This window comes from Typopeltis vanoorti, chromosome 6, assembly GCF_054136105.1.
Source record: "Typopeltis vanoorti isolate ZY-2024b chromosome 6, IOZ_Tvanoo_1.0, whole genome shotgun sequence".
In the NCBI taxonomy this organism is placed as follows: domain Eukaryota; kingdom Metazoa; phylum Arthropoda; class Arachnida; order Uropygi; family Thelyphonidae; genus Typopeltis; species Typopeltis vanoorti.
The window spans coordinates 62,908,222-62,936,049 of NC_143554.1; the positions used below are offsets into that span (position 1 = coordinate 62,908,222).

At 36.3% G+C, this 27,828-nt stretch overlaps 1 protein-coding gene across 1 annotated transcript in view; it reads right to left on the reverse strand.

Moving 5' to 3' along the window:
• Window positions 1-27,828, reverse strand: part of LOC150105495 (coiled-coil domain-containing protein 148-like) — a 143,633-nt gene that overhangs the window by 40,152 nt on the left and 75,653 nt on the right. Inside the window, exon 6 of the mRNA XM_090393974.1 lies at window positions 5,790-5,996. Within this exon, the coding sequence (XP_090250100.1) occupies window positions 5,790-5,996 (207 nt within the window). The remainder of the gene's footprint in view (window positions 1-5,789; window positions 5,997-27,828) is intronic.

Below are 27,828 nucleotides of genomic sequence, written 5' to 3' on the forward strand. Positions count from 1 at the left end.
CTCGATGATGGTTTTACTGTTTGGCCTCATTCTGAAAACGAACTTACCACTTTCTTACAATGGATAAATAGCCTTCACCCACACATTCAATTCACCATGGGAAAAAAAAAATGTTGGTAAATTACCATTCTTGGACAACCGTCTTACTCACACAGCCTCCAGTAATTTGTCAACCAGTGCTTTATCCAAAACCTACCTATAGTGGCAGATACATTCATCAAAAGTCTGCTGATCACACTTCTTAAAATATTGGTGTTATCAAGTTTTTAACAGAGTACATAATGTTCTCCTCTCCCTCAAGCTTACAACAAGAACTTCTCATTGTCAAAACTTTTATAGAATTAAATGGTTACACCCTCATTAAATCCAGTAGATAACTACTCCTATGTTCCAACACCTAAGTTGTTTTCAACAGGCTTCAGGGTTCCAATTGCTTATATTTCTGGTATCCCTGAACATATTGGTAGAATTCTGAAGAAGTATCACCTTATTCCCACATACTTTCCTATCAACAAAATTTCTCATCTGTTACCATCTTTTGTAGCTGGTAACAGATGAGAAATTTCGATCACTTCTATCTTTAGTTGATGTTTACCAGATTCCTTGTGAATGTAATTTGACATACTCTGGGCAGATAGGCCGCTCTATGGAAAAAAAGAAAAAAAAAAAAAAGAATTAATGACCATTAATATTACAGTGAATATGTGAAACCTCAAAAGTCTGGTCTGGCACAGCATAGTATTGATACGAAACACAGTATCCAGTGGGATGAAGCTTGTCTTCTCCATAGAATCAGTTTTAAATATGAAAGTCACGAAGCCCTTTTATACTGGGTCTAACTTGAATCAGAATGATTGTCTCTCTCTCTTTCCCCAAAAAGTTTGGAGATTCTCATTTTACGTAAACATCAAAAATAATTTTAATGTTATTTATTAATATTAATTTCCAGCTCATGGCAAACCATTTTTTATTGGTCAACTGATTGTTTTACATACCTCATATTCCTGGTCTTTGATTTGCTTGTTTCTACACATTAATGATGATGTACTATTATTTTCAGTATGAAATATCTATACTTTCATTAATTAATTACTGCGGTTATCATGTAATTTGTTATTTAAGAGTTCATTATTATCACTATTATTAATACTAGCCCTCACGGAGTTGAAAACACATCACAGGAGGTAGCAAAGAACCTACTGTTTATAAACTTCTAGGAATGAGCTGTTGTTTTATCTCCTTCTCCCATACAAAAAAATTTCTTCCATGTTAACCTAGCAACAACCCCTTACCAACTTATATTTCTCACAATCATATCTCCTCTCCTCTTCCTATTCATGAAGTTTTGCAAATTGCAGTCCCTCAATCTGTGTTTATATCCCACACTCCAAAGGCCAGCTTTGTCAATCTTCTCCAAACCTTTTCTATTCTCATCATCATCATGAAATTAAAATTTATTATATTCAAAAAAGTACTAATTTATTATTTACCTTGGATATTGCCCTTTCTTTTGCTTCTGTGTCATACCATCTACCAGCCATTTTCTCCAACCACTTAATTTCACATTTGGTTATGAGGATAACTCCATGTAAGTGCTATCTTTACCATTTACTATCTGGTTGTTCTCTTCATTTTTCGCCATTTCATTCATGCAGTCCCTCATACCATACGCAAAATCAACCTCACCATTCACAATTGCATTTTTATGCATTTTGTCTATCAACTCACCACTTTCGTTTTATCTCCTTCTCCCATACAAAAAAATTTCTTCCATGTTAACCTAGCAACAACCCCTTACCAACTTATATTTCTCACAATCATATCTCCTCTCCCTATTCATGAAGTTTTGCAAATTGCAGTCCCTCAATCTGTGTTTATATCCCACACTCCAAAGGCCAGCTTTGTCAATCTTCTCCAAACCTTTTCTATTCTCATCATCATCATGAAATTAAAATTTATTATATTCAAAAAAGTACTAATTTATTATTTACCTTGGATATTGCCCTTTCTTTTGCTTCTGTGTCATACCATCTACCAGCCATTTTCTCCAACCACTTAATTTCACATTTGGTTATGAGGATAACTCCATGTAAGTGCTATCTTTACCATTTACTATCTGGTTGTTCTCTTCATTTTTCGCCATTTCATTCATGCAGTCCCTCATACCATACGCAAAATCAACCTCACCATTCACAATTGCATTTTTATGCATTTTGTCTATCAACTCACCACTTTCGTTCTTCTTACTCTCCTTACACCTACCTCTGAAATTTGCTCTTGAAACACTTTAGACAAACCTGCCCACCAGTTTCATTATGTGTGGTGCATACATTTCATACATGCTACAGTGAACAAAATCAAGCATGTTCAAATTGTCCACCATTGTTTTATGCATAAGTAGTATGAAGTACAATACATAACATAATAAAATAAAAATAAAATCTTTAAAAACCACACAGCCATTCAATCCTTATAATTAAATAAACAACCACTTGTAAATATAATATTTATGAGTGTATATGAATTTATATGTATATGTGTTCAAGTATATATGTATATACACACCTATATATAAATATACACATATATATTATAGAAGAGGAAATAGGGTATTACCTATGATAGCTGAAGAACTTCAGCCAACAAACATTGAAATTAAGGTTGATTTTAGATCTGAAGGAGATTTGAAGATATCTGGTGTGAGTAGAAGCTAACAGGACAAAATATATTGTAGCTACTATAGACTAGACATCTACAGAAAGATGTGAAAGTAATGCATCAGCAGATTAGATGAATGCAGGTCAAGCAATTATCATAAGAAACTATGGGGATATAGATTGAAGGAAGAAAGGGCACATGGTAAGATGGAAATGGAATTATTAAGGAATAATAACCTGCTACAGTATGTGATCGACAGAACTAAAGGTGTGTGAGTGCTGGATCTGTTAATAGCATCACAGGATTTATCCATAACTACAGTAGCAACTCTACCTCCAATTGAGAAAAGTGACTGTGAAGTCTTCATATAGATTGGAAGGAGCAAAAGGCACATGGCAAGATAGAAATGGAATTTATACAGTTAAAAGCGATAATTACATGAAATAGCATATGATGAGGAAACTAAGGGGTATGAGTGTGCCAGTTCTGGTAACAGCATCAGAAGATACAAATACTACAAAGCTGGTGATTATGATAATCTTACATGATAGTTTAAAGCAGTGCCATGGCATAAGAAGTTATAAGGCAGGAATATCAGTAGTGCATGGGAACTGGTCAGAAATTGTTTGAGAGGAGAGGCAGTATCAGAGTTCATACTGGTAATCAGGAAGATAAACAAAGTAGGAGTTAATAATAAGGAAGTAATGTCAGCAGTAGTGATCAGGAATTGTGAGAGAGAGAGAGAGAGAGAGAGGCAGTATCAGATTTCATACTGGAGGTTAGGAAATAAACAAAATAAGAATTAAATGAATGAGTAGCAATATAAATCAGAAGGGGTGAAAAAAAATTATGGAGGGAATATAAAGAAAAAGCTGATCAGCATGTTCATGAGGAATACACAGTGCAATTAAGAAGGTTGACTAGTAAGGTCAAGAGGGTTAAATCAGATTATGACAGAAAATTATTTAAGCAAGCCCAAGAAATCCTGAAGAATTTTTCCAATAAGTAGCAAGTTAGAGGAAGAAGAATGATTATGGAAGGATAACGTTAATGTCAATGGTTGGAAAGTGACAGAAGCAGAAGATACAGCTCATTTACCAAGTGTTGTATGTCGATGGTAGGAAAGTGACAGAAGCAGAAGATATAGCTCATTTACCAAGTGATTGCTCTGTAAGGGTGTACATCCATACAGAGATTTTGAACTTGCTGCTGTGACAGAAACCGTGAAAAATTGATGCAGTTAAATTGGAGGGGCTCAGCATATTGAAAAATATCAATCTGAATACAGCAATGGGCATTTCAGACTGTGTGCAAGAAGTCACTGTACCTCTAACAAAGTCGTTTAACCTAAGTTGCAGTTCTGGCAAGGTTCCAAAAAAGTAGAAGTTAAGATGGTACCATTACATAAAGGTAACTCCAAGTGATAATTACATAGTATATAATCTTCTCAATATGAAGTACAATTACCTTACATTTTGCAACATTAAAGCAAATTACAGACCAGTTAGTATCTTAGAAGTGGTTCGTAAGTTATTGGAATAACTGTTTTAATGTAGAATTCATGATAGGAAAGTGAATAAGATACTCTGTGATGGCTTTGTAGACCTTCCTTATTAGTTTACTCACATTCTACAACAGAGTGATGCCAGAATTAGATAAGAGAAATGGCTACACCAACTGCTGGACTTTGCAGAGTCATTTGAGAGACTGCATGGAAAACTACTGCATAAGTTGGATAGTAGGAATGGACATGAAATTGGTGGCATAGATACGCAGATGGCTGGCAGACAGACATATCTCAAGCCCCTGTACTAGGTTCACTAGTGTTCAGTTTGTACAGTATATTAATGATATAGGGAATGATTTAAGGGAAGATATTTGGTTGTATGCTGATGATCCAAACTATGAAGTGCAGTAGTTGATAAAGTGATGTAGATATCCTGCAGGATGATTTAAATAAATTGGCAGTGTGTGTAAAGTATAGTAGTTAAATTAATGTTGCAAAATGTAAGGTAATTGTACTTTAGTATTGAGAAGATTATATACTATGTATTATAATGATGGTACTGGACTGCAGGAAATTTAAGAGACAAGGAATATGGGAGTGATGGTAGACCAACAAGAGTTGAAGTTCAGAGGGAATATTGGAAAAGTGGACAAAACAGCTCAAAGGATTACTTAGATTTTGAAGAATGCTTCAAAAAGTAGAGACAGGTAGGTTATTATCCCTCTTTATAAGGCTATGATATGGTTGTATCTTGACTACTGTGCAGAGATGGATAATAACCTCCATGTCTCAACTTGTCAAAGTGTTCTTGAACATTCATGTAATCCTTGGAGCTGTTTTGTCTACTTTTGCAATATGTCCTGCTCATCAACTCTTTCAATATATGATGAGTAGAGAAACAGAGAGAGAGAGAGAGAGAGAGAGAGAGAGAGAGAGAGGGGGGGGGAGTAGAGGTAATACTTTGAAGTTGTGTAAGAGTGTGGTTAATAAGGATGTGTAGATTTTTTGCTTGGTGAATCAATGACTGGAATGGATTGTCAGAGCCAGTTGTGAGTACCGCAATGGTGAATAAGTTTAAGGAGAGGTATGATATTTATTGCATAAATAATAGTTAAGATTTGTGCAAAATTGCAAAGACACACCATGGAGATACCAGTATAATAATTTGTTGTAAACTGAACCTGAGATGAAAAAGACAAAAAAAAAAAAAGGAAAACTAGTAAGCCACTTTAAGTTTAAAACTAAATATAAGATTACAGAGCACCTTTTTAATGCATGTGAACCTGAAATCTAATCCTTTCTCCTCAAAGGAAATGGTAACATTCATTTTTGCAACTATTATTCATAATGAGAAGAAATTAGACAAATTATGACAGAAAACTGAAGTTAATGTTTATATGGTCTCTCAATCGCCATATGTCAATCTCCCAAAAAGTATAAATTTTCAGTGTTTTTATGAAACTGATAAAAAGATAAACAGAGTGGCTTCAATACTTTCGGTACTAATCAAGTTGCAGTAATTTCTTCTCTTTTCTACAATATTTAAGATATCAGAGATCCATTATAAATCCACCAAGTAAGTATATTTGGCACTGGATATTTGGGAACAATTTTATTTACAAACCTTTTGTCGGAGTTGCTCACACTGTGTTCTTTGACGAAGGGACTCCTGCCTAGTCATATGATGTGCCTCATACGTCTGCTGTGACTGTGATATCTCTGCTACAGCTCTCAAAAGCCAACTCCAACGTTCACGAACCCAATCTTCTAAAAGTTTGCTGTGGCGTTCAAGTTGATATCGGTGGTTCTGGTACCATGTTTCATAAGACATCTGCAAAAGAACTATTTAGTAAGCTTTATATATACAAATATATATACATATATATATATATACACACACACACACTGGTGTTCAAAAGCAAAGGATGAACTACATTTTTACCTATACATGAAAAAATTTTCATGACTACAGTCAAAGGTGGAGATAAATTTATTGCCAGCACTAATAGATTATATCACACAAAAATGTGTTATAAATTTTGTACAAATTAAATGGCAATACATTTTTGGAAAAAGTTACAAATTTCCTAAGGAATTACTGTACAGTGCTTATAAAAAAAAGTCCATCCATAATTAATCTGGAGTATGACTATATGACTATTGCCTGCTCTTCGATATCCACTATGTAAACAAAATCACGTATCCCAAGGCAATGAAGGCAAACCTATGACGCGTGTCAATGGTGACATGCCAGCTTTTACCAACACCCGACAACAATAAATGATCAGTTTAGCAAAAGATTTAATAAATTTAGACTTTTAAAACCGACAATTAAAATAATGAAATATCCGTATGTAGTAGTATACACTACTATGGAATTAAATGATTTCCAATGACTACAAACTGAAGGATTAAAGCTGCAGTTAGCAGAGTTCCAGGCCAACATCTGGACTCAAGCGTTTGTCAACCTGAGGTATCAACGTCAGGATCTGGAAAGAAATTGCCTGCAAAATGAAGAGTGCCGCTATGAATAATAAATTATGAATGCTTGGAACCAAATATTGGAAACTTTTAGCACCCTTAAAAATCTAGCAATGACTTTACTCACAATTTTTCCCCTCTACATACTCTTGTGAGACCTTATTCATAGCACAAAACAACATTAAAACAAACAAAATAAACCATCTGACAGATGAAGTTTGCTGCTTGCTTGGACTTTAAAGTGCACAAAGTACCTACTTTCGATTTCAGACTTATCCATTAAGACTCAGCAACAAAAAAAGTCATAAAAGTGAGGCTAATCAAATCAAATACATGTTCCATATTTTTTTTCCAGTCTAATTCAAGATTACTATGATTTATTTATTTAGCATAGGATGAACAGGTCTCAGGATATTACATAAAACAGCATAAAAACAATTGTAAAAATCATTAAAAGGGGTAGAATAGGTTGAAATGATTACACATCAAAATTAAGAATCAGGAGTCAGAGCTTAATCCTTAAATCCTGGGGTCGGTTTAAAAAAAAGTCCTCTTTAGTGCCTGAGAATGAGTAGATAGAGCACACTCAAGCACAATATGATTGATAGTCTGGATCCCACTTGTGCATTCACAGTTTGGAGTATCTGACCAGTTCCATTTATGCAAGAGATGCTTACATCTCCCATGTCCTGTTCTGATCCGATTTAAAGTGGTCCATACATGTCTAGGGAGATCGAAGCCCTCCAGATTAGATGTTGGATTGAAATGGGAATTTGCAGACTGGAGGTATGTTGAAGCCAATACTCTCCCCATGACTCCCATAGGTCGAAGTTCTGGTCGTTCATTTGTATTACACTCCTCCAGGCAGGGCACCTGGATTTCAGTCTTTGTGAGGTATGGAAGGAAATGTCTTAGTGGATAGGCAAAAAACTGCTTCCAATTATTTTTGTCCATAATTTGCTTAAGGCTTGGGTCGTGCAAAGCAAGGGACGGAATATATTACTGAGATTTCAGAGCAGATCTTAGAGCTCCAGAGATTATCCTCCTAGTTTGATTAAGCTAGACATCGACTAAAGAAGTGCATGCACTGTTTAGCCACACAGAAGCACAATACTCTGCTGAAGAATAGACCAAAGACAGTGTGGTAGTACACAGTGTGTTGGCATCAGCACGCCAAGAAGTACCAGAAAGTTTATGTATTATATTATGAGTTTTTAATTTTCCAGCAATATTTTCTAGATGATATTTAAATATCAAACTTCTATCTAGGGTAACTCCTAGGTATTTTGGATAATTGTTAAATTTCACCTGTTCATTTCTGAAGTAAACTTTTGGGATATAGTTGGCCTGGATATTACTTAAATGAAAGGATGCTACTTCAGTTTTATTTAGGTTGTAATCGCCATCGTCTAAAGTATTTATCAAGTACAGTCAGATCTTCAGTTAAGATGTTCTCAGCTTTTTGGAATGTTAAATGTTGAGTTGCAATAGCAATATCGTCAGCATACATGAATCTCCGTGATGTTGTCTCTGGGATATCACTAATATATAAGTTAAAGAGCAACGGGGGTAAGAACTGACCCCTGAGTTAGGCCATTTTTAATCTTAAAGAATTTACTTTTGAATTCATTGAGAAATACTTGTATCCATCTGTCTGCTAGTATTTGATTAATTAGGTTGGCTAGTTTTGGTGATGGGATAGTTTCTAGGAATTTTAAAATAAGACCCTCTCTCCACAGTCATAGGTAGCAGAGATGTTCACGAATACTGCTATTGTTTTCAACTGTTTTTCATAACCATTCTCTATAAAGGTTGTCAAGGCCAGTAATTGATAGCAACAACTTCTGTCAGGTTTGAAGCCAGGCTGTTACTGTGGAGTTCTATTATGTATACTTGAAGAAATTCTGTTGTATATCATTCTTTTGAGAAGTTTCAGGCAGATGCTTAACAAGGCAATAGGATGTTAGTTGGAAGCAATTGTAAAGTGTTTGCCAGGTTTTAAGACAGCAATGATTTTAGATCTTTTAAAAATTGATGGAAGCATGCCAGAGTCCAGGACATTATTATACATAGTCATTGAAACTATATGCTTTGCAATGTGTTTTGGATCTATGGTGGGCAGTTTACCAGAAGTCCTTGTATTATGGTCAAGCTTCCTAATCATGGACCAAGCTTTTTGGCTGGAATGAGGAAAATTAAAACTGTTCATTGTTTTAATCAATTTGTCTTTTCTAGCATTGTCAAGAGACTTCAGTACCTCAGTGGCTACTATTATTATTAGTAGAGAATTCTTTATACAGTCTTTCACTGTCACTATTCCAGCCTGGGATATAATCTCTTCTAAAACCTCTTGGAATGGTTTGTTTGGCAGCACCAATAATAATGCCAACAAATCTATTATAATTGTTTACAGTGGGTTTTATAAATCTTATTACAGTGTCAACCTGTTTCTTAAAAGAATCCCAGTCAGCTTTGAGGAAAGTTCCACCTAAGTTTTAATACTGTTCTAACGAATGGAATATTTAGGTCTACTTTATAGATTATAGGTCAATTTTGGCTATTTGGAAAATTGTCTAATACTTTCCTAGAGATGTCGCTGCCATTATCGTCCACAGTGTTCCATATTTTTTTTTTTTTTTTTTTGTCTAATTCAAAATTACTATTAAAAGTAGAGTAATTTTAGTGTACTATTTTAAGCCCAATTATCAGTGTGCATATTGCTTTCTCTATTGTAAATCAGCGATTTTTTTTTTTTCATTATTAGTATTTAACACGAGTCTGAGTTTGTTTTATTCATATTTCATTTTTATAATTATTTAATGTTTCAATATATATAATGCATAACACCACACATGATACCTGTATTTTTTTTTTTTTTTAAATAAACAAATATGTAAAGAATTGTTTCTTTTTTATTTGGAAGGTATGGGGGAAGCATACCCACATAATCAAGATAGGCATTTTCCAAATTTTTGACACACTGAGCCTAAAAGGTTTGTCATCACTGCCCCAGTGGATATTACAATTCAATGCCACTGGAAATTGTTACGTCCCTCCCCCCTTCTATTGTTATCGTCCTTTCTATGGTTAAATTACGTCTCTTTCTTCCCTTATCTCACTTCTATTATATTCTACCTTTTTCTCTTAACTTGGAGCCGTATTTTATTATAAGGATATGGTTCGTGGGTTGAAAGCAAAGAGATTCCTGCCAGACAATGGCAATTCCTTTGTTTCTGAGCTAATGCTGGTTCTTACTTCGAGCTCAGGGAAAATTTCTATTTAGCTGTGCCACCCCAAGTTCTAGATTTTTAACTAGTGAAGAACCAAAGAACCATTACCGAGCTCTGAATCCTTATATTCTGAATCCTATATTAAAATAACTCAAATCTCAAATTTTATCACTATCTTAGTCTGCAGTCATGACCTCCCTTCCAAAATACCTTCCGCTGTGGTTCAATTTTTATGGAGGATGCAGTAGAAATTGATTTCAGGCAAGGCAATTGTTAAATCAAAAGAAAACATTTAATTATGCACTAAACAATTTACAAATCATGAATAATTCAGACATACATTCACTTCTAAATCAATTTCAGTTAAATCATAATCATTCAATCTCTCTAATCCTTTCTTAACAAGCTTAGGTAACAGTTCCACATGGCACTCAAACAAAGGTGAAACAAAGGCTAATGTCTCAACACTATTAAGTTTAATTCTATCATGCATTAATTTCAATGCCAACATCAGTTAAAATATATACATTCAATTTCTCTAACTTCTATTTCAAACAAACATAGGTAAATAAATCCATATAATTCTCAAACAAAGACAATGCTAAGATATATGATACAATTCTACTAAGGATATGCACTTCACAGACGTACAGGACATGCTCTAATTTCTGCATTCATGTCTTGGAATTTTGTCTGTCTCTATAAACTAGGTTTCTAGAGTCCTTATGTGAATTCACAACATTCTAGTCTTAAAAGTTCTATTAAGGTTACAATTACTCTTTCTGCACACTTCCATTGAACAAAGAAAAGGTTTCTACATTACCACACAATTGGGATCTGCTGGAAAATTATACACATCTCGATTCAGCTCCACTTTCAGATTTATTTCTGGTTCCGTTCGACCTGTAGTTTCCTTCTCATCAGACTCGGGCCAGATGAATCTCGGGCACTGAAGACACGTGCTTGCTTTTTATTGGTTATCAGGATTAAGCAAAGCTCGACTGTCTGTGCTGTATACCAGACCTCAGCTCCGCTGAACAAGTTTTCTATCAGCAGATTCTCAAGGTCTGCTCGGCACTCCTTCCTCGCTTGTGGCTAGACGCCTTCGCCCAAGATACCGGGATGAACATTGGGGCACAGAGAGAATGGCTCCCACAACAGCGGACGACTGACCAGCAAGGGACTCTGGCTGGAGATCTGACGAAACGAGAGAAAAAGCCTCAGTCCAGCACTGCATTGCCTTTTTAAATGATGCGCCCGCTACACTTCCGTACTACGTCGTATCCTTTTCCTTCCTTGCTCACTTCAAAGCACAACTCCTTTCATGAGCGCCACATTCTTCCCTAGTAATCACTTTGGTGGCGGTGGTGGTGGTGGGGGGGGTTAGTCATGTGTCTTACCTTCACGCTCAACGTTTACTCTGGTGCACGTGCATTGGCTCTGGCAATCGATCTTTGACCCGTTAGACCCTCACTCAAGTGCACAAACACTCATGTTATTTTTAGCAAAGCTTAGGCAGTGGACTTACTTACAACAAAATGCATTATAATATTAAGGAATAAATAACAGAATTCCAAAATTACTAAATTGTCTGGCATCTTTACATAAATTTAACCTGCTTGACATATCAGTATGTGCAAAGTTTAAAATTGCCTGTTAAGCTCTGAAGAAACTATATGTCAACCATTTTTAGTTTTATTCAGAACTTAACAAAATGGCATCACAAGATGTTCGGAATGCTACCATACGTAGGATAAAGAATGTGCCACCACGCAGAAGAATAGGTAAACATCGAATTTCAAAAAGGAAATAAGCAAAGTAATATCCAGAAAAAATGTCACATAATCACAACAAACATCTAAACGAAACTAAAACCTTCCTATGATGCATATTTGATCGTAACAGTTTCACTTTCATTATTTGTAATCTACAAACCATTAGTTTTGCCCAGAATATAATAAATGATATATATTAGCATTTCCTTTTCTTTTCCTTCTTCAAACAATTATTCATTAACTTTGAATAATTATACAATATCCAATTATATTTGTTGCAGCAAAAAAAGAAAAAGTTCTCTAAGTTTATTTCTGTCTATGCTTGGCCTTGTTTATATCATTCAAATTGAAAATTGAAGTTGAAAAATGTATCATTATCGAGGTGAAAACTAATAGGTTATATTGCAATCTCTATATTCTTCTATTACAGTGACTGTTAACTTAAATACAGTCATTGGTGAAGATGTCATTGGTAGTATTTCTCCACTTAAAGTAATGAAACTTAACATCCAATTTATTAAAATATGCGATGTCAGATTTCCCCTTGATGTAGAAGAATTAACAATTATTTCTTCCAAATTACACCAAATTAATATATCATGGTAAGTATAAGGCTGAGCAGATGCATTTTAGCTATACAGATGTTGATCCACTAAAATTGACACTGATTTCATAACCACAAAAATAATCCAAGAAAAGAAAACACAACTCACACCCAATGAACCCACAACACCAAATCTGTAAAAATACTGGTGTTTAATACTTGTTGATTGAGTTTCTGGCATTTTTTTAAATGTTTTTGGGTGTTTTTTTTTTATTATGGTGATTTATAATGGTGATTTGTTCATTTCAGTGTCTTTAACAAGTACCAAACCTGTGGGCCTTGGACACTAACGTACACCCACTCACTGTGCCCAACCTAAAAACACCCATTTAGTTGGCCTCTTGCTGTGTCCCACCTCAAAAACACACACCCATCACAGGAAGAGATGTTACTGGGCAACCGATGCGACACCATTCCCCTACAGATTTCCATGTGAAAAGATCCATCCACATCATGCCTACCATTTCCTACAGCTCAAAAAACCTCCACCAGCTGTTTTTTCACCTATAAACACCCATTCATGCTTCCCAACTCAAAGATACCAACCTCAAAAAAACACACCCACCCACTGTGCCCAAAGAAAACACCCATCACCTAAAAAAATAGCCTAATTGCCACCTCCAAAAGACACACATCTGATACCTTAAAAATCAACAACCTTCCCGCCCTCTAATAATACACACTAAAATATACACCCTCCCCTACAAAACAGCAACACACACATATTCCTAATATAACACAACGAAAGTAACAAAATAACAGTCACAAAGAAGAGTGCGATAAACGCAATCTTACAACCAAGTCACTTCGGAAAAAAACTAGACAAATAGCCCGCTAAAATTAAAAAAATAATAATAATCTCTTGTCTTTCAGGCTGTGGTGCATAATAGTTCCCAATCCTCCACTAGGCAGCGGAGAGGTCACCATAATGACGTGTATCCAGTGACATTTCAATCATAGAGCCCGCTGTGTCTCACGTGACTTCACTTAAGTAGCAAATATCAGGGAACAGACTATAGTCATATAGCCATACCATGCGCCTGAATGTTATTCTTCACAGTACAAAGCATGAAATTGAAAAGTTGTAGATGCGGTAAGAGATTAGGACTGAGAAGTGAAAAAAAATCAGGTGGTCCAAAGTAATAATAAAGACCAAGTGAACAAATGAGAAAAACAAGTTAAGGAGAAAATTATGTACAGAGACTCAATGATTGGGAGAGTACTTAATGAAAATATCAAGATCGTGCATCCCTAGTGCAAAAATTCATGATATTAGTCATTCCATCTGGATGCAAAAAGGTAAGGCGAAAGAATTAATTGTCTTGGTTGGTACAGATGATTTGAGAGGCAAAAAGTATTCTATGAGGGAGGTTGTAAAAAGTTGTTTGAGAAGATGAAGATTATAAGTCTCCTGCCACACTATAATAGAGGCAAACTGAGAGGAGGGTGTTGATAGCAAATGAATCCATATTGATTCATTTGAAATAGCTTCTGACTAAGTTCTTTAATTTAAGTCAGCTCTGGTAGAGTTCCAAGGGAGTGAAACGAGGGCAAAATGATGCCCTTGCATAAGGGACATTCAAGACTGCAGTAGCAAATTATAGACCAGTCAGTAATCTCATGCATGGTGGTAAAAGTACTGAAAAAATGGGTCAAAAAGAGAATTCAAGAATAGGTGAATAAGAATATACTGTATGAGGGGAGGGGGCACATGGCTTTGTGAAGGGTTGGTCATGCGTTAGTAATTTATGAGCTTTTTATAATAGAGTAACAGTTAAATTGGCTAAAGAAATGGCAATCATTCTGCTGGACTTTGCAGGGCATTTGACAGAATACCACACGAAGTTCTGTTAAGCACATTGGAACAAATGGGGGATGGATATAACACTGGTTAGAAAGATGGTGGCTACTGGACAGATATCAAAATGTGGCATATGGAGGAGCAGAACCACAAGGTTCAGTGCTGTTTAATTTGTACATAAATGATATAAGAAATAACATGCAAGGATAAATTCAGTTGTTTGCTGATGATCCAAAATTAGGTAGAGCAATAGTGAATCAAGGCAATGTGGAGAGCTTGCAGGATGATTTAAATAGGTTGTCAGTATGGGTAAATGATAATGGGTTTGTTTAATATCGGGAAATGTAAAGTTACGCATTTTGGGATAAATGGATTACAAGCTGTGTACCACATTGATAGAACTGAACTCCAGGAAACAAATGAAGCTAGAGATTTAGGGGTGGTGGTAGAAAGGTTGTGTTAAATTTTAGAGGACATATTGCTAAAGTAGCTCATAAGATTACTTGGCTAGTGAAGAAGAAACAAGTGAAGATAAGTCAATTGGTATTCCACTTTATATGCCTTTCATATGTTCTCTTCTGGATTACTGTGCTCAGGTCTGGTCTCCTGGGTTTCTTAGGGATGAGGAAGCAGTGTAGAAGATTCCGAAGTGAGACCAAGATAAGTCCATGGAATATTCCCTATGATGTTAAATTGAGAGTGTGTGGATTTCAGAAGTTGGTTGATAGGAGAAAAATAGGAGATATGATAGAAATATTTAAGTTGCTTAAAGGATTTTATAGGACTGATGTAGGCAAAATGTTTCAGCATTTATCTAGAGAGGCCAAAACAAGAGGTCATCCCTGGAAGTTGAATAAAGGTGTGGTTAGTGGGGGGGGGGGGTGAGGACTAGATTAGTGAATGAGTTGGCAGAGTCAGTTGTGAGTGCGTTGTCTGTTAATGGGTTCGAGGAAAGTATGATAAATTGTGTGGATAGTTTTGGTTTCCTGCGATAAGTCTTCAGACTCCATAGAGGTGGGCGTGCTTAATAATAATGATAGTAAAATAACATGACCCGATCAAAGCCTTATAAAATGGAATCGTAATATCCTTACTTGTGAACCTCCATAGCTCAGTAATTACAGATGAAGCTCTTTAGTCGGAAAGACCTGGGTTTGATTCTCATCAGTGATGTGAGGAACCTTTATCTGGTCATTTCGACGAAAGGTGAGTTAGCCGATCTCATATGGAGGTGTGTGTGTGTGGGGGGGGGGAATTAACCTGGAAAAATGGGTTTTTCTTCTCCAAAAGAGGCAAACAGGCCCCATGAAACAAATGCATCTATAGACATAGGACACACCGGGAGGCATAGGGAAAACCACCTTATCCTCGAGACGGTTGCAGTTGCAAGAATAAGAAAAACCTCGACAATGTAAAATGTAGAAGAGGAGGATTAAGAAAGAAAAAAAGAAAGAATATCCTTACTTGTATACATCAGTCTTTTACATCCTTGCCATAATCTACTGTGCTATCTTCACAATTTCTGAAAGGTGTCCCTGAAATTTTAGGTCCTTGTCTACCATTTTCTCCAACATTCTGCAAAATATTTCCACCAACTGTATATTTTGCATCCCATCATTTGCAAAACATACATCCCCACTTACTTTCCTACTCAACCAGTCTATTTGAGTTCTCTTGCAAAGCTACATCAGCTCTACTACCCAGTGTTCTTCTTAACTTTGCATCAACTGCAGAACTGCATGCAAGTGATGTGAAGTCAGTCCACCTTTACCGTGAGTTGCCCCAGTCATGAAGATACTTCAGGCGCAAACTTTGTTTGCTAACACTTGGATAAAGGATTAAACTAAATATATAATGCATACATGACTATTGAAACCCCTTCCTAAAATCATTAATATACAAGTTAAACAGGATTGGCCCTAAAGCAGAACACTGAGAATGTCATTCCTCTTCTGGGATAGTGATCTCCAATACTCAACTTGCTGGTACCCATTAGACAGCTAATCTCCAATCCAACATACCAATCTACTAACTAACCCTATCTGTTCCAGTTTAATTAAGAGAGCTTGTAATGCAGAAATATATCAAAGGCCTTTTGCCAAATCTAACTCTACCACTGTATATGCATCTCCTTTGTCCAATGCATTTATAAACTTGTATAAGACAGAAAGTAGATTGCTATAACATGATTTCCTATTGCAAATCAATGACATCCATCAAAGAGAATGCTGCTGTTGTCAACCCAATTCCAAATCCTGGTTCTCTCTAAAACTTTAACCACAGCCTCACACACACACACACACTGGCCTACAATTTCAAGGCAATAATACGAGGGTGGTCTGAAAAGGTCTTGGCCTAACAATGAAAAAACGAATTCATAATTTCAAAATTATTTTTATTTTTCAACATAATCTCTCTTAAGACTAATATATTTATTCCACTGATGCTCCAGTGCCATTATCACATCCCTGTAGTGGTTCTCAGTAAGATCTGCAAAATACCCCTCTACAGCTGCAATCACCTCTTGATTCAAAGAAAAATGCTGACCAGCAGGGAAGAGTTTTATTATTATTATTATTGAGACTTTCAAGGAGTCAAAAGACTCTTCACGGGAGGTCCTTTCTAGGAAATACAAGTCTATCAAGACTCATCGTGGGAGGTCTATCATACCACTCCTTAAACTCATTGGCCGTTCTAGCTCTCTATCAGGCAATGCATTCCACAGTTCAATCACCCTCCATGCAAAGAAACCACTCCTCACCCTCTTGCTCACAGTTTCCTTTCATAACTTCCAGGGATGGCCCCCCTTGTCATCACTCCTTCCCGCTGTTCAATCAAGTGAAAGAACTCCCCAATGTCAACCCTGTAACCACCTCTCAACAGTTTAAAAGTCTCAATCATATCACCACTCCTTCTATCCACTAAACTCTGCAGTCCACATTCCCTCAGCCAATCCTCATAACTAACATTGTACAGTCCTGAAACTGTCTTTATCCACCTTTGTAGCCTTTCCACAGTTAATTTATTCCCTTCAAATCATGGGGGGACCAAATCTAAAAACAATAGTCTAAGTGTGGTCTGATCAGGGTCTTATACAACGGAATGATAACTCTTTTATCTTTGCAGGTCAGCATCCTTCTCATTATTGCAGCAATCCACTGTTTTGGGAAGAGATAGAAGTCAGAGGTAGCCAAATCTGGGGAATACAATGGATGTTCCACAAATCATAGCGCAGATCCCTTAATTTTCCCATTGCCAAAACACCTTTGTGGGCAGGTGCACTGTCCTGATGAAAGATGATTTGTTTCTTCTGCAAACCGGGTCTTTTGACACAAATTTTTTCATCTAGTCTGGTTAAAAGATCAGAATAATATTCCCCGGTTATTGTTTTATGCTTTTCAAGATAATTAATAAACAAAATGCCTTTAGCATCCCAAAACACCGATTCCATGACGTAACGTTTCATTTCCTGACGTTTTGACCTATATTGCATTTCAAACAGTATGCCAAAGTGACAATGATTTGATCAACCGTTATTCTATTGACCTGACCTCTAGTGAAGAAAAAAAAAACACTACATCAAAACTATTACTATTTATAACATCACTATTATTATTACATGACACCTCCAAAGACTCATTGCAACTATCATCATCATTTACACCAAAGCCATCTATTGCCCACCACCACTAGTATTTCTTTTGTCTGTAAATTGCATGTTTTCTCAAGGCCGATTTGTCTATATGCAAGATGAAAAACCTGAGTTTCCAGAGAAAAAACCCTACTACCTCCATATGAGATCAACTAACTCACCTTCAATTGAAAAAATTCATATAAAGATTTCTCTCGTCATGACAAGAATCGAACTTAGGCATTTTCCAATCGAAGGGCACAACGTACCATCGTTCTTCTAATTGCATTACGCAGGCACACAGACAACAAATTCATATTAATTCTTTTAATACAGCAAAATTGATCGCCTGATCAATAATTTAACATAACTCTTAGATTAATTCAATTTAATGTGCCGTTTATGTTCCTTTTTTTTTGAATAGGAATTGTGCATCCTGTTTCACCTATATAGGGCAAATTACAGGTGCAATGAATATGGTATACTCCAGGGTTGGCCAGCAGAAGAAGAAGTGGATCCTTGGATGAGTTGAATAAGTTCTTTAATTTTGCAGAAGCTTTAAAAGGTGGCATTAAGATTGTATTTTTGTAATATTCTGCTTATTGTATGAAATTTAATGTATGAAATGGCTACAGTTTTATTGTATTCTAGTTTATTTTTGTTTTTAAGTGGAGTCATGAAGAATTTCATTGATAATATTTCTGCTGTAGCCATTCCCCCACCCCCAAGTCCTGCTATGCTGCCCCACCATGGTGGGGGGGTGGGGGGAAGCACGTCAGGAGTATCATTACTCCTGGTAGGGCCTCCCAAGGTATGAAGGCCATCCTACTATGCCCGGCTAAATGCTAGCAGGCGAAGACAGAAGAGGAGATTGGCACCATCTGACTTAATTTACTGCCCATTAGACATTCATGGCAAAGGATTTAACACAGCACACCATGCTGGCTCAGACATCGCCTGGTTCAACAAGGTCCACGTTGCCATTTGGTAGCAGCTCCAGGGGTGGCAATGTGAAGTTAGCGACTGGCGCTACCAGTATCACTGACAAAAATAATGGAAAAACTGGATCCACATTCAGACTCCGCAACCATTTAATGACTGGAACTTGGAATATTAGGACTCTGCTACAATCAGGTCAACTCAAATTACTACAACACGAACTAAAAAGATACAAATGGACTGTTATGGGACTTTGTGAGAAATTCGATGGCCCAAAACAGGAGAGCTAACAACAGATGAAGGACATTTACTTTTTTACTCTGGATGTGACTGCAGCGGAAAGGAAGGTGTCGGGTTTTTGATACACAAATCATCACGAAAGTCTGTCATGGAATTCAACCCTATCAATAGCAGAATTGCTCTAGTCCACCTGAGAGGAAAACCACTCAATATCACCATCATTCAGGGCTATGCCCCAACCACAATTATCACGAGGACTCCAAAGTAGAGGAGTTTTATGGTCAACTTAATGCAACAATCACCAGAGTGAATAGAAAAGACCTTTTGATTGTACAGGGCGATTGGAATGCCAAAATTGGAACAGACATCAGCAAGGATTATCTCCCATTTGACGGACCATATGGCTATAGGAAGACAAACGAAAGAGGTTTTGAATTGATCAATTTTGCCTCACAAAATGAACTTACGATTACTAACACTCAATTTCCCCATAAACCTTCCAGAAGATGGACATGGACTTCCCCTGATGGTAAAACACACAACCAACCAAATCGACTTTATCCTTGTAAGCACAAGATTTAAAAACTCCATCAACCTCAACAAGAACCAGATCATTTCTTGGAGCCGACATTGGCAGTGACCACAATATGGTCATCGCAACTGTGAATATGAAAATGAGGGAAAGATTACCTACAAAATCAACTCGTAAAAGATATAATATAGAAAAATTAAAAGATCCCCAAATAAATACACTATATAAATACAAATTAAAACAAATTTTTGACACAAGCTTCAAGAAACATAATAGCATCGAATCTAAAACCAAATACTTCTCACAAAAGATAACTGAGACAGCTGAAGAAATCCTTGGATACAAAATGAAATTAAATAAATCATGGATAACCAACAATATTTTGGACCTATGCGACGAAAGAAGATATTTGAAATCTCATATTAATAGTGGTGATAACAGAGAACAGTATAAAAATATTACTAAGATTATTAAAAAAGAAATCAAACATGCTAGAAACTTATGGATATTGGATGAATGCAAAAATATAGAAGAGGACTTAAATAAAAAATAATTCTAAAAGTGCTTTTCAAATTATCAATAAGCTAACCAAACCTTTTACCACAATTAATTAGAGCATAGAAGATGAAGATGGAACTCCTATCACGGATAACCAGAAAATAATTGATAGATGGAAATGTTACGCAACCAAGCTTTTTTCAAAAGGACCCTCAACTGACTGATATTTTGGATGGAATTTTGTCAGGAGGTTCAGAGGAAGGAGATTACCTGATATTAAAAGAAGAAGTTATTGCAGCAGTTAGCTCCTCAAAAATTGGAAAATCACCAGGAAGTGATGGTGTCACAGTGGAACTGATAAGCGAAGGAGGTGACATCATCATAGACACCTTGTTAAATTTATTCCAGGACGTATGGAACACAGAGACTTGGCCTTCTGAGTGGCAGACTTCTGTCCTTGTACCTATCCCTAAAAAGGGAAACAGCAATAAATTTAGCAACTATAGAACAATAAGCCTTATTAGTCATCCAAGCAAACTCCTGTTAAAAATACTATTGTCAAGAATCGAAAAGAAAATAGAAAGCAGACTATTAGATGAACAAGCAGGTTTCCGGAAGTCCAGAAGTACAATCAATCATATTTTTACAATACACATATTAGGCGAAAAATACATAGAACATAACAAAATAATCTGTCACAACTTCTTAGACCTTCAAAAAGCTTTTGACTCAATGTGGCACGAGTTATTATGTTAAATTTTAGAACATTATGGTATTGACAACAAAATCATTGGGATTATTAAATCTCTTTATTCCTCATCTGATATGAGAATTGAAATTAAAAATTACAGCAGTGAACCATTCCGGGCAGAACGGGGGGTAAGACAGGGATGCATCTTGTCCCCCCCTCTTCTTTTTAATTGTTTTCTGGAATCTGTCATAGATGAAGCTCTTTATGAATGTGACACTGGAATAGTAGTTGGCGGACTAGGAATAAATAACTTATGTTTCGCTGACAATATCGATCTTCTGGCAGAAAGTGAAGAAGAATTACAAGAGATAACCAGCCGTTTTTCGGAGCATTAAAAAAATATGGATTATACATAAACCTACAAAAAACAAAAACAATGATAACCTCAAAATCGGACATTGAATTCTTAAAGATACAAATTGGCAACAAGCAAACTGAGAATGTAAAGAAATTCACTTATCTAGGAAGCACGTTGAGTCAAGATGGTCATTCAAAAACTGACATTAAATACCGAATTGCTAAGGCAACTGTGGTCCTACAGAAGTTAAAACCATTGTGGGGAGATAACAGAATAGCAATCACAACCAGACTAAGACTAATTGACACCTTGGTGAATTCTGTCCTTTTGTATGGTTGTGAGGCCTGGACTTTATTGAAGGAAGATGAGAGGAGACTCCTGTCTTTCAAAATGAAAACTTACAGAAGACTTTTGAAAATTCCCTATACCGCTCACGAAACCAATGAAAATGTCTGAAAACTGATTGACTTAATAGATGGGAGAAAAAGGGAAAATATTCTGACAGTCATCAGAAGAAGACAGATGAAATGGTTCGGACATGTGGAGAGGGCTAATGGCATTCCAAAGCAAACCCTAGAAGGAATCATTCCAGGATCAAGGGTTAGGGGCCGACCTCGATTAAAATGGACTGATAACATCAAAAAATGGACAAATTCCTCCCTTTCTCAACTGACATCAAGAACAAGAAACTGAGATGACTGGAGGAGGCTAGCAAAGAGTATCACCTACCAGCTATGAATGACCCAACGGTTCATTTAGGACTATGGGAGAAGAAGAAGCCATTTTTGCAGAAATTATTGCTGATAACTTTTAATTCATTTTTAAATGATTGCTCATTGGAGCAAATCTTTAAAGCCATGATTTTTAGTCTGTTAATGAGAACTAGTTTTGGCGCTGGGTGGTGGTGGTAAGAGTTTATGTGCAGATATTGGCCAGTATACGTAGGCTTACAGTAAACAGCGAAGGAAAGACTGGAAGGAAGGGGTGTGACAAATTCCTAACCAAATGTACAATTCTTACTTTCTTGTGAGATACCTCCATTAATAGTTATCTAGCTTGATACTAAACAAACAAGAATAGGCTACCTATTTCAGATTTGGCCAACCAAACTGTATTCTGTATTGTCTTAAACCAAAAGATAATGATGATAATAAACAAGATGAAATGAAATAAAATGCCATGTCAGCTGGGATATTGCCTGGTTAAACAAAGACCTCATTGTTTTTTTGTCAAAGAACCAGGGTGAACAGTGGAAAGTTGGTTACCAGAACAAACTCCTACAAGCAGCAGCAGAGTTCAAGACAGGCACTATCAATGGAAAAGAAGTCAACAGGGAAAAACAAAATTTTGAGAACTACAGATCGCCGTAAATTGGCATTACTGAAACTAAGCAGTCAAAAACAAGATTCCTTTAAATAACAATTAGATGTTTATATAATCAGGCAATAATGATCAGGGAAAAGGAGTGGCTATAGTATTCAATAGTAAACATGAGGATAATCTTGAATGGCAACAGAAAGAGAGACAACAAAATGGGGAAACTGGACAATGAGAGTTATTTTGCCTATGATTCCAAAAAAGATTCAATAAAAGAAAGGAAAAAATGGAGAAGGCAGATGGCATCCAACAAGGACCAGCTTTTTCTTTATAATTAAGCGAGTGAGTAGGAAACAAATATTCAGACATAAAAATGATTTCAGAAAATTTACAGAAGAGCAAAACTAATAATAATAATAATGACACCTGTTAGATTTTATTTACAACATAAACATTCATTACTAATAACATATTCTAGCAAAAAGGATTTGCAAAAATTGACAAGAGAGAAGACACAGGAAATAAGAAAAGTCTCACTGAATATGTTCTTGTCAATAATCAGTATTTTCATGCTTATTTAGGATACAGGAGTATACAGGGGATAAGAAACAGGAAGCGCTCAGTATTTATTTTAGAGAAGGATGAAGTTGAATGGCATATTGAGAAGAAAAGTAAGAAAGTTTTCAAAAGAATCAAAGTCAAGAAGCTTTCAGTGGTGAACTGTTGGCAGAAATTCTATTGTAGAAAAATGAAAGATGTTCAAAATAATAATCAAAACTTGGAGATCAGGTGGAGACCAAGAAGAAGAAGAAAGCATGGACTGGTTGATTCAGCCAGAGAGTTATGCAGTGAAGTTACCCGTGAGGATAAAAATATTAGTAGTAAATGGTAGATTCAGGAAGTTAAAGAGACAGTGACAGAAAAGAAACAAGCATATTAAAAGTTCCAGCAAGCAGCATGTGCTCCGAGAGCATGTACAGAGCAAAAATGTAAGCCAGTGAAATAATATGTAAGAATAACAAGTCATGGAAAGGATATATATATATATATATATATATATATATATATATATATATACCAGGAGCAAATATTTCGGGTGTGCTAGGTGTGTGGTGCTCATCCATGAAATATCAGTATCACCCATATTATATTTTTGCATTTATTCCTGTTAAAGAGTCCCCCAATTGCTTGCAGACTTGCATGATTCCTAAAATTGAACACAATATACTGATTCATTGTCCGCTTCACGAGGGTAATAAAGCATTAGTGCTTCATGAAGAAGGCACTTTTCACCGCATAAACATTGCATCACATTCGTGTTAATAGCTCAGATGTGGTTTCGAAATGCATACACTTTTACACCCTTTGAAAAGATGCAAACAGGGTGCAGCGGGTCAAATTCTTAGCTTTCTAATATTTTTAAACTGCTGAGAAGGTGGGGGCTGGGCGAGCTAAAATTTTGAGCATACCCAGCACCTAGCGGCTGTGATTGGTTATTGTGTCAACCAATCCAACTGAATGTTGTCACTTGTCATGAGTTGAGCGATTACTATATCCAATGGCTTTATTACAAACAGCTGTTACACACGTTTTCTGGAACTGAAAATTTGAAAATGGATGTAGGAGAAAAAAACTAAATGTTTCTCTTGCTATACAGTATAGCATCTATTGAGGTTGCAAAGTTTTTTAAAGGTATAGATACATTTTTATTCTAGTCTTCGGAAACAATAGACAGTAAAAAAAATCATTCCTGAATAAAAATGAATATTCTGTGTATTATAAGACGTTGTTGATCTACAACAAAATACCAGCATATATGAGATTGATAAGACAGAAGATAAGACTGCTGATAATAATAAAAAAAAAACAAAAAAACTGATGAATGTAGGATTCTTGAAAGTGTGCATAATTCCAATAATGATCGGATGTTATGTATACTGAATCTCAGTAGAAAAAGAAATTTCTTGGAAAACGGAGCGAAATATACACAAACCAGAGAAATACAAATAACATGGGCAACAAATTTTGCAAGATGATTTGCTGCTCCATCAAGCGATATTTATTCTTGCCCTTTGTCTCCTTGTAAGTTTTTTTTTAATTATGCCATCATAATTAAAACACTTAAGGAAATGAACAACGTAGTTAAGGATATAAATTAAATTATACTTTAATAAATATTTTCCGATATTTCGGCAACGTCACATTGCCATCTTCTAAAGGAACTTACAAAAAAAGCACGTGCACGTAGGCACTACAAACACAGTAACTGGGAATGAAGAGATGAAGCTGTTGTTCTCCTAAAAGTCCTGATGGTGCCCTCTAGTGGGCTAAGTAGGTGTTCTTGGCTATTGGGCTGAAGGTCTGCTGATGTAAGCCTCACAAATTTGGGGCAGTCGCATACAACCAAATTCGTTGAGGTTTGGAGAATTTCTTAGGGCTGAGGCTGATTCCATAAATAGTCTTTCGAATTTGTATTTGCTATGGTGTATTACTGTAGCTTTCTTCCACCGTATTCTGTGGCGTGTATCCAGAGCATGGTCTGCAAGACCAGAATGGCTGTACTTGTGAAACCGGATGTAGTCCTTGTGTTCAGAAATTCTGATATTCGCTGGCCTGCCTGTTTGGCCAAAGTAAGACAGTTTACAACTGCAAGGGACCTGGTATACACCAGGTAGGTCTAGGAGAAGTAGTTGGTCTTTAGTGGAGCAGATAAGGGATGCCAATTTTCTGTATGGTCTGTAACAGGAAGTCAATCATGCTTTTTTAAGATTTTGGTAATCTTTTCCGAGGTGCCTCGGATGTAGGGAATAGTGATGGATTTGGAGTAATCCTTGTTGTGGAGGGGATCTGTGGTTTGTAGGTTCTAATATTTTTTGGACTTTTTTTTGGGGGGTGGGGGTAGCCATTGGCTGAGAAAGTGTTGAGGATGTGATTTAGTTCAATGTTTAGGGCCAAGTCGTTTGAACAGATTAGTTTAGCCCTGTTGTATAGTGTTTTCACTACTCCATATTGTTGTGAGGGGGGGGGGGGATTGTTGGTGAATGTATCTGCCTGTATGGGTGGGTTTTCTGTAAACTGAGAAAACCAAGGTTCCATTAGGCTGGCGAGTGACTAGTGTGTCTAGGAAAGGGAGGCTGTTTTTTCCCTCTTTTTCCAGGGTGAATATGATTCTGGGGTGTTGGTTGTTTAAGTGTGTTAAGAAGGAGAGAAGTGTTTCAGAGCCACGTGGCCAAATAGCGAACACATTATCAACGTAGCGGAGCCATATGGTTGGTTTTTGTGGGGCAGAGGCTAAGGCTTTTTCTTTTAAGGTCTCCATAAAGAAATTGGCCAAGGGTGGGGGAGAGTGGTGAACCCATGGGTGTCCCCTCTATTTGTTTGTAGAATTTTCCCTGCCAAACGGATAAAAAAGGATTACTCCAAATCCATCACTATTCCCTACATCCGACGCACCTCAGAAAAGATTACCAAAATATTAAAAAAGCATGACCTGACCTCCTGTTACAAACCTTACAGAAAATTGCCATCCCTTATCCGCTCCACTAAAGACCAAGCATTTCCCCTAGACCTACCTGGTGTATACCAGGTCCCTTACAGTTGTAAACTGTCTTACTTTGGCCAAACAGGCAGGCCAGCGAATATCAGAATTTCTGACCACAAGGACTACATCCAGTTTCACAAGTATGGCCATTCTGGTCTTGCAGACCATGCTCTAGATACACGCCACAGAATAAGGTGGAAGAAGCTACAGTAATACACCATAGCAAATACAAATTCGAAAGACTATTTATGGAATCAGCCTCAGCCCTAAGAAATTCTCCAAACCTCAACAAATTTGGTTGTATGCGACTGCCCCAAATTTGGGAGGCTTACATCAGCAGACCTTCAGCCCAACGGCCAAGAACACCTACTTAGCCCGCTAGAGGGCACCATCAGGACTTTTAGGAGAACAACAGCTTCATCTCTTCATTCCCAGTTACTGTGTTTGTAGTGCCTACGTGCACGTGCCTGGCAACGTGACATTGCTGAAATATCGGAAAATATTTATTAAAGTATAATTTAATTTATATCCTTAACTAAGTTGTTCATTTCCTTAAGTGTTTTAATAATGCATAACCAACGTATAAGCCTGCCTACGAGAATCATATGATATCATAAATTCACTTATTCATGTCTAAACTTTATAGGATCGTGCTATTTGCTCTACCCAGCAACTTATAGGACAGACATATCACAAATGTTAATTATTTATTATTCGTTTTCCATTAATGAAAGTATTTCTACTCACACTTATTCTTTCTTTTCATTTCCTATTCTAGCATGTCTTATAAATGATGGTTCACATATTTTCATCTTTGGGTATTTCAAATATACCAACCAAGTATAGCATTTTCCTTCATTGTTGTTTTCTAATAAATCTTAAAACAAACAGATTGTTCCCCCATTCTATGCAGAAGTATTCAAAGATATCCTGCAATTAATTGCATTGGACCAATTAAGATGAGCACTGATGTGTTATGCACTCTCAAAACTTTCATACATCGATAAAAAATGCAATCATATGGTCATGGGCATCTGCAGAGGGAGGGGGAAAATGGGGAACTTCATCCCCAGGCTTGAGTAAAAAATTCCACAAATTGTAATCGTAAAAGTGATTGAGATATAACCTTATATGTAAGCTTTGTCTGTCTTAAAATTTTATTATGAGTTGGCCTATTTCGGCCCATGGCGGGGTAGCCATAGAATACGTGTTTTATTGCAGCAATAAAACATGAGTTCCTGTTTTTGGTTCATCTTTTTCTGATTCGTGAATAGCGAGACCAGTTCGTTTGCCCTCTGTGTCTAGTGAGTCACTAAGTGAAGTGTAAATTGTAAATTTATAGTGAAACAAATTTAAACAGAAAAATACATTTTTAAAAGGTAAGTGTATGTAATTTAATATTATTTTACTAGTTAGTTTTATGATTTTTTTGCTTTTCAACTGAAATAATTTAATTTAGGATATTGGGATTAATTAATTAGTTGATTTTTAATAAAATATGCTGGTCAATTTTTTTATATATGAAATTGTGCTAAAACTATAAATTATGAGTACTTTTTTCCCCCAAGAATTAAAGATCATTAAAATCGATGTAAAATGAAAATAATGAACTGTATTTATAGTTTACATCGATAAATAATTACATCAAAAAATGATAGAAGATGCTTATTGATGTAATTATTTAATTAAATCAATAATTATAAAAATTTATTGATGTAATTATTTGTCTCCAAGCTTGCCCCCCCCCCCCCGTGGAAAATTTTCTGTGGATGAATGCCTGCGCATACGGTCAAATTGACGAAATTTGTAGCAAGTTGTATAACCCACATGACAGCACACCCAACCGAAATGGGCATGCGAAGCCACTGATATAAAGATATTGCTTGGAAAGAAGTCAAAAGACACCATGGTGTGATTAACAACAAACAGCCATGATGCCCACCTTAAGATGTAGGACCTACTTTTGCTGTGATGACTGCAGCAATCCTATGGGACATACTTTCCATAAGTGTACAATAGTGATCA